The sequence below is a fragment of the Poecilia formosa genome, unplaced genomic scaffold, assembly GCF_000485575.1.
Source record: "Poecilia formosa unplaced genomic scaffold, Poecilia_formosa-5.1.2 Scaffold466, whole genome shotgun sequence".
NCBI classification, from domain to species: Eukaryota; Metazoa; Chordata; class Actinopteri; order Cyprinodontiformes; family Poeciliidae; genus Poecilia; species Poecilia formosa.
This window is the reverse complement of record NW_006800405.1, coordinates 386836-395268: the sequence shown is the minus strand read 5'-3', so window position 1 is coordinate 395268 and position 8433 is coordinate 386836. Positions and strand designations below refer to the sequence as shown.

Genomic DNA, 8433 nt, shown 5'->3' with positions numbered 1-8433 from the left:
AAGATGCCAGTGAAACACGACTTAAACCCACAACTAGTCTTAAAAACAACAAATCAAAATGTACAATTAAAATCAATATCAATTATTTCCACTTTCGTTTAATCCAAATTAAGTCAGCGGCTCCATCGGCCCCCCTAGGGCTTCAGGGCCCCATAAATGCTAATATTTTAACACAGACCACAGATACATGAATGTAACATTAGTTTATTGAGATGATCAATGCTGCTAAATTTAATTCAATTTCAGCATATATAGATTAAAAGAGTTTAAATTGTTTAACATTTAAATGCAAGATTTTAAGTAGCTGGCAAGTTTACTTTGTAAAACTTCAAAGAACAATATTCATAGTTGGATTGTTTTGTTACCATAGCAACAATCTGATGCTGTGAGTTTAATCTTTGAATTTACAAATACAAAAAACTGCGATTATAACTTATTGCTTTTTAGGCTGGCCAATTAAACTAGTCCCCCTCTCAGATTAAATCCAACACATCTGTTAGAGGTGCTGATATTTTTAGGAACAAAAGGGGCCCCTAAGTCAGATTCTGCTCCAGGCCTCATGCAGCCTTGGACCGGCCCTGCATGATGAGTTAAATCTGCTGCACTACGCAGAGATGAGCAACAAACGGGAGATTTAATTCAATGCTGCTAATGTGGCTTCAGTAGCTCTAACATTTTGTGTCTGTTGAGTTTTTAACAAGGAGACACAGAAACTGTTCTGGTTGGTCGAGTTTCTCAGATCTCCGCCTGCATTAACTCTAAGTGGACAAAGCATTTGATACGTTTAACTGGAAAAATAATAATAAAATAATATAAAATCAGCGTGATGTGTTACAGACAGGCGAGTGTGAAAGCTCCTCACCAGGCTCAACCTGCATGATCAGGTTAGCTGGTTCATTAACTAACACACGGCCAACCGGGAACACATAGATAAACTTTACCAGCCGGGCGCTGGGCGTGTTGAGATGGAAAAGCTGCACAAAATTAATTGTTCACAAATATAAATTATTCGCACCACTCGCTCAATGAACCCCTGAAAGCTACAAGATATTCCTGCAGTTCATGTAGAGCTGCGCAACCAGAGCCAACCAGAGTGGTGTTTAAAGTCCTACGTTGATCAAAAACTCTGGAAAGAATCATAATTCCTCACAGTGGATTGATGTAAGTATCCATACAGGTCAGCCTGAGTCCAGTTTGACTGAAAGGATCCGCACCGAGGTAAACTTAATCCAGCTGCTGCAGCGTGTGAGGCACCAGCAGTGTGATTGGTCCAGTTTTAGATGCAAAAACTATAAATCAGTGGTTCTTAACCTGGGTTCGATCGAACCCCAGGGGTTCGGCGGAGCCTCTGCCACGGAGGTAAAGACTCACTGTGTAAAGTCGTGATGACGCCCCGCTTTGCCATCACTTGCTGTAGAGGATCACGTTACATTGCTGAGCCAATCAGAGCTGCAGAGGAGCACCGATTGGAGGAGCTCCACTCTCAGCAGGGATTCGAACTTGTGTCTTTAATTACTTCACGGTTTTTACCAAATTCTATAGTCTAAATCTGCTCCTTAGTTGCATCTTTTCGGGGTTGGTACTGCCTCTAGTGGCGTGGGGGTGGAAACACAACTAATATAATTACATTTCTAAATCAGAATACCACAAAGTCTTTGTTATTTATTATTAATTTTTCATTCTCTTAAGAATGTAGAGCTAATTAAATGATCTAAAGACCTTAAAGTGGTTCCAGTTTCTCTCGATGGCCAACCTGTTGAAACTGGCAAATTTTAAATACCTTGGGTCGTTCCTGGACAGTCGGCTCAACTTTGCTGAAAACACTGACTGTATTTTGAAGAACTGTTCTCAGAGACTCTACCTTTTAGGAAGACTTAGTGATCATGGGGTGACCCAAATAGAGTCTAGTTGGGGCACCCCTATGTCTTGAATTTGGGGGAAAAAAATCCTATCTAATTTATCACTACTGAAGGGTTCAGTGAATGCGCATATGAAACTGGTGGGCTCTGATATAAACCTATCTTCTATAAACTTATGTTTTAGGAATAAATCTGCTTGGCCAGTGAAGCGCTCAGAGCAACAGAGATGCTGCTTAAAAACCCCAAACAAAACAAAACAAAAAAGTGTTGTTTTTTTGTTAATTACTATTTTCCTAAAAACATAAAGAAGAAACTCTTAGCCTGGCGGTGGCGCTAGTGAAGGATGGCAGGCGCCAGGCCTATAATACACTGGGGGAAACCCTGTTACTGTAAACAGTCTTCAGCTCTCCAAAGACTTGAGGATCATAGATACCAGGAACCACATCTGCTGTCCGGCAGGAGGAAACATCCTGAAAATCTGAAGGTGAGGATCAGTTCGTCAGCTCAAGCCTTTAGGCAGAAGGCAGAATAAGATCAGGTGGTCTTTGATGCTGAAAGCCTGTTGACTCCTCAGTGATCTTTAGTGCTGCCAGGGAAAAGACTTTAGACTCTGCCTTGCCCCTCGTCTGCCACCTTCCTCTCGATGTGGACGGACTTTCTTCTCCTTTATTGGTTCCTGTGAATCTGGGCTCTAAACCTGCTGTGAAACAGTCAGGCTGATTCTCAGTGAAGGTCAGATTTTTTCACAGGTCTTTACAAGAGACAGCTGAGGCCCTGTAAGATTCAGATTGTTTGGATTTTGTGTGGTTTGGCAGGTGAAGTGGTTCTGCTGGGTCTTCAGTTGAAGAGCAGAACCAGTTTAAAGGTCACCTTTGGGTCAAACCGAGTCGCTGCTTCCAGTGGCTGAGTTTTGGTGTTTCTGGGTTTTGGAACATTTCAGGGAAAAACGGAGCAAAATGTCAAGGTGAGAAGTTAACTTTAGTTAATGGACAGACAGACGGACTGATGGGAATTGTAATTTCTCTGCCTAAAACCTTATCAGGCAACATTTGACCACATCTGCAGCTGGTGATCTCCTAGAAGCTGGGTCACCACTCGCTGACTGCAGATGAAGTGGGTTGGTGGTTCAAATCAGTTGGAAGCTTTTGTTCTACATAAAGTAGTGATAATTGACTCCAGCAGCAGAAGAAACATTCTCCAGTATCTTCACGTTGAAACAGAAGGAGTCGTTTTAAGTTGTAATATTTATTTTTTACCAATCGGGTTATAATTATGCCAGTAATTCAGTGTTTGCACCGTCTGGCTGTCTGTGTCTGAAAGACCTTTAGTTTCCAAAGTTGTGCATGTATAATAAGGATTGAAAGAATCAGAGAGCTTCGTGTTGAATCCATCAGCGGCTCACCGTAAGGCTCGGAGGTTTTTGTCAAACGTTCAGCCTGACTTCAGTCACTGTGGTCCGTAAACACGGTGAGAAACACTCATACAAAAACTGTTGAATTGTTTCTCTATGGGAGCGTCGCAGCAGCAGCTGAAGGTGGTTTGAGGTTTTTCATATCGACTCGTTGTGGTTGAAGGGAGGAGGATCGTTATCTACTCCAGCTTATCGCACTGCAGAAACAAAACCTTACCAAGTCATTTTGGTCTAGTTTCCAGAGAAAATAACTCAGTTCACTTGAAATAAGACTAATGGAAAAGTAACTTTTCAGCTAGAAACAGGCACTTGTTCCAAGAACAATTCCTTAATATTGATGGAAATGTACCAGATCCATTGGCAGATAAATCAACTCATAACAGGAAAAATGTCTTGTTACAAGTGAAATGATCCACCAGTGGAACTGCTTGTCCTTTTTCATCAATATTAAGGAATCGTGTTCTTAAACAAGCGCTTATTTGTTGATGAAGTTACTTGTAATCTAGCACATTTAAAATAAGTCAAAAGATATTCACACTAGAAATTAGACCAAAAATACTTGGGAAGATTTTGTGTTTTGCAGTGCTGGACGAAAAAAGAAAAATAATAAAAAAACACAGCAGTGATGTTTAACTAACACACCTTCTGAATATGCATGTAGGAACTTTTTGACTGATGCTATATATAACTAATGAGTTATATATAGATATCTATGGATATCTCATTAGCATCGATCGATTGATCAGCTTCTAAATCCTCTCAGCCCACATCCATGTTGACCACAAGCTCCCAGCCATGAGCTCCAGACTATCATCCAGTCAGACTTTATAACTTTACAGAATAAACTTTCAGACCATCCATCCTCTGACGGACCCGGTTCAACTTGATGATGGAGAGAAACAGGAACAGAACCTGCTTTCTGCTCCGGACCTCTACCCGGAGCTGCACAGCGTGTGGATGCGACTGAAGGACCAGATTTATGGAGCATGACAGGTGAAAGCTAAGCGGCATCATCAACGTAGCCCGGCGTTCGCTTACCAATAATACGAAGTTCGCTAAAGTCAACAAGCTCCCAGCTCTCCATCTCAAAGCAAAGGGAAAGAACCGCCTCCCTGAAAGTTGGTGCATCTCCATCTGAGATCCTCTTCTTGCAGGTTTTGCTTGTTTAGTTGGACATTTCAAAACTGATGAACCCAAAACAAGTTACTCATGGGAGCATGTCTGCTTTAAGCGATTTTTCGTCTTGCTTTTGTGTATTTTTCAATTTTGTTAATTTGATTGGTTGTGCTGTAGCTTACACACATCTACACACACACACACACACGGTGTGGAAAACAGAGACGGTCTGCGTCAGCAGTGCCTCATCGAGGATCCATGTGGCCGCAGCAGATCTGTGTCGTTGTCCAGAAGAAATTAAACCAGAAGACGCCGCACATTTTTTTTGGCACAAAATTTAATTTGTTTTCATGTTTAAATTCAAGTTCTTGTTTAACGCAAATAAAATGTGAGTTTTTTAAATATTTCTGATTAAATTTCAAAGCAGATATCAAAGATACAAAAGTATGTATGTTGAAATGAAAGGCCTTATTTTCAAGCAAACATGGCGGCCGCAGCCCATCCAGCACAAGGCGCCAAGCTGGACTCATCTGGGCTGGGAGATCAGGACAGATCGTTTTTAATCCGGGTTCCGGAATGGATCCACATCAGAGTTGAAACTGCGCCATATTTGAAGAACAGCAAACAGGAAGGGGCGGAGTCAGACCACGTCAGCGTCATGGCGGTAAAGGAAGGCGCTTCATTAAAACAGTGAAGAACTGAAAATCCCCTTTGGGTTCCAAAGGTTCGGTCCGGTGATGACATCCGGTTCTGGACAAGCTAAGCTCACACACTGCGAGTTCTCTGTTTTAGTTTTTTATTTTATTTAGTTACTCTCCCACCTCTGGTTTCTTAACTCGATACAGAACAAGTGTATTTAACCCAAAATGCGACAAAGCCTCACTGAGCTTCTTCTTTCTAACTAAAGTTTTATTTGCTGAACTAAATGTGACGTCGCTGCTTTGGTTCCGGGATAAAACACTAGAACTGTCTACTGGTTTTTAATTTGATCAAATGTTAGTTTCATGTTGGATGAAACGGCGCTAAGCTGAAGGTTGATCCGGTTCATGAACGCTGGTCTCGGCCAGCCGTCCCTCGGAACCTCGGAGGTTCGGTTCGGTTCGGGACCGTCAGCAGATTTCCGAACCAAACACCGAGAAGCTAATATTCGTCCTTCCTTCTGATCCATGAGGCTCACTCTATTGAATTTAAAGTCATTAGAAATATTTTAAATAATTTCATTTTGAAAAGAAGAAAACTGTTTATTTTCCTTCAATGGCTTCCGGGTCATGTGACCCATTGACAAAACTGAAACTATTCTACTGGACCAGATGAGGAAACTCATTTTATCCCATCTGAACCTTTTTATATTTTTCAGCTAATTCTATATTTAAAATGTAAGTTTTCTCTTCAACAGCATCCAAGTCATGTGATGAATTGATTCAAAACTTGATGTGAACTTATGGAGGATCTTCATGAGGCGCGATGCCAACCTCAGAGTTCCTGCTAGGATCCAGGAGGGACTGAACCATGGTGCCTCCAGGGCCCAGTTTGGGGCCCTGGTCACTGCAGTCACATGTTCATGTTGCATTTTGCATCAGTTTGTTTTTGATAAATTCTGAATTTATGAGAAAAGTTAAACTTGTTTAAATAAAGAGGCACAAAGAGAACACAGTCCACATTTATTTAAATCTGAAAGTCTACAGAGACAAACACAAGAAGTCAAAGGTCAGACCTGAACCAGAACACCAGGCTGGTGTTCCAACCCACCAGGACCCAGAACCTGCAGAATAAACCGGGACCAGAACCGGCTCCCGACCCATTCCTCTGACGGCCTCGGGTCCGCTCAGGCGGCTCGTCTTCAGGTGAAGCGACAGGAAAAGCACGATCACACAAAGTCTGAAGAAAACATCCGAGGGAAAATAATCGGTTTGTTTCCAAGAGAGCAGCTGAACGCTGGTCTGAACCGGGTCCAACCGGGTCCGGATGGGAGACACCAGAACCGGGCCTTGAACTGCAGAACTTCAGGTTAAAACCCAAAGTCCAGCTGATTTTAGCTCCACTTTAAAACGAAGCGAGCAGAAAAAGAACCGATCAAACATTATTCCTGATGGTTCCTGGAACTGTTCTCATCTTAAACCTTCAGAAAGAATCACTTCATAAAAAGAGTCAGATCAGCTGATCAATAATTAATAATCCGCTGAGCTTCCAGAACCGTCTGATCATTTTTTATGTATTTTAAAACAAAAAGTCACGTGACAGAAACTGCACCTCATTTTTCCATAACTGAATATTTACAAGACTGTAACAGTTAAATAAAGAGATGTTTAAACCATAACAGCTGCAGACGTCTGAACGTTTTAGTTTTCATCCTGCTGGTCTCAGAGCTTCATCCTACTACTTTTCTCCAAGGATCCAGAACCAGAACCAGCAGCCATCCTGACCGGCTGCCTTACAATCACACTGAAATCCCAGCGAGCTGCAGAGTTCGTCTCTGTCCACCAGATGTCACTGTTTACCTCCCAGACTGAAAAGTTTCAGGCTGGAAATATTAAGACATGGATCAAAAACCGTTGATATTTTAGGCTTCTGGACCTTTCTGGTCCCAAATGTAGTTTCTAGTTGAAACATGAACTTCCTGGTTTTAGGAAACTTTCAGCCTTTCTAATGAAACCCAACAGGATCTGATCAGGGAAGCTTTTCAAACCACTTTGTTCACATCATGCAATTAATTACCTCCTTTTTTCTAAAGGAGCCTGACTGAAGCTTTTGAGTTTTTGGTCGTCAGGGAGACCTGACGGACCGGTGGACCGATGGCCTGACGGACCGGTGGACCGATGGCCTGACGGACCGGTGGACCGATGGCCTGACGGACCGGTGGACCGACAGTCTCACAGCAGCTGCTACTAAAACGAGGCAGAACAGGAACAGAAAGTAAAGGAGCAGATCAGGTTCAGTAAGCAAGCAGGTCACACCTGGAGTTTTTTCTTCATCAGGTAAAGCGTTCCAGGAAGTAGAGGCAGGAAAGCCCGGAAGTATTCAAGCAGGAAGCTAACGGATGTAGCCGTTCACCTCGAGGGCGAGAAGCTAAACCTGCTACAAACAAATCACAAAATACAGTTTTTTCTTTTTCAGTTAATATCTGTAATCTCTGTAAGCTAACAGTAACACTACTGGGCCGCCCTTAGCCCCGCCCACTGCGCCGCCGCCAGGTGTCTGAACCCTCGTTCAGCCCCCACAGTGCAGCTACCCCCATATATAATCAGTAGGTATTTAAAGAGCCTTCCTCCTCCTCCTCCTCCTCCTCCTCCACTCCAATGAAAATGAAAGGAGAGATCAGAAAGTCCAGTCTGGTGTGTCCGCCCGGCGCTCCACCTGGCCTCCCCTTAAACCAGAACCAGTCCGCCCTCGCCCCGTCTGCCTCAGGACCAAGAGACGTCCAGGAGCTCCAACCTTTTTCCCAAGAAGAAACCAGATTTCTGGTGAGGGGGGAGGCGTCTGTCTGAATCAGGGGGTCCGAGGTGTTGCTGCAGGGTTCCTCAAAGTTCAGGTTCCCGCCGGTTGAAGGAGGCCGGCGGCAGCGTGGCGCCGCGGTCGCCCTCCGATGCGGGCGCCACCGCTCCTCGAACAGCCGAGAGAGGGGTGGGGTGGTGATTGAGCCTCGTCGGGGGGTCGCGTCGCCTCCCCAGCCTCCACCGGTCCTCGCCGCTTTAATTTTTATGTGTGTTTGGTTCCTCCGTTCCTCCTGGTGGTGGTTCGTCCGGACAAAAGCGCCGCCTCGCGCTGCCCTTCAGTGCGGCGGGTTCATGGCGCCGTGGCCTCGCTGCAGCTTCTGCTTCTGCTGCAGGAGGAGCTGCTCCAGCGCCGACGGGCCGGGCTGCATCATGGAGCTGGACCAGATGGACTGCAGGACATGGAGTGTGTTACTGGACGTCACATTAACATTAGCATGAAGATGACAATCAGACAATAAAATCTGAAACAGGACGACAAGTTTAGCTACTGCCAAAAGTTCAACTAGAGGAAAACTGAAACTACATTTTAAAAAGAAAGTTCACACACACACAC

At 44.0% G+C, this 8433-nt stretch overlaps 1 protein-coding gene across 2 annotated transcripts in view; it reads right to left on the bottom strand.

The window, feature by feature from the left end:
- Nucleotides 1–6030: 6030 nt before the first annotated feature.
- The window catches only part of smg7 (SMG7 nonsense mediated mRNA decay factor), a 15266-nt gene continuing 12863 nt past the window's right edge, over nucleotides 6031–8433 (bottom strand). For both annotated transcript variants that reach the window (XM_007578093.2, XM_007578096.2), the window contains one exon: nucleotides 6031–8269. In XM_007578093.2, coding sequence (XP_007578155.1) covers nucleotides 8156–8269 — 114 coding nt within the window. In that variant the 3' untranslated portion in view covers nucleotides 6031–8155. The remainder of the gene's footprint in view (nucleotides 8270–8433) is intronic.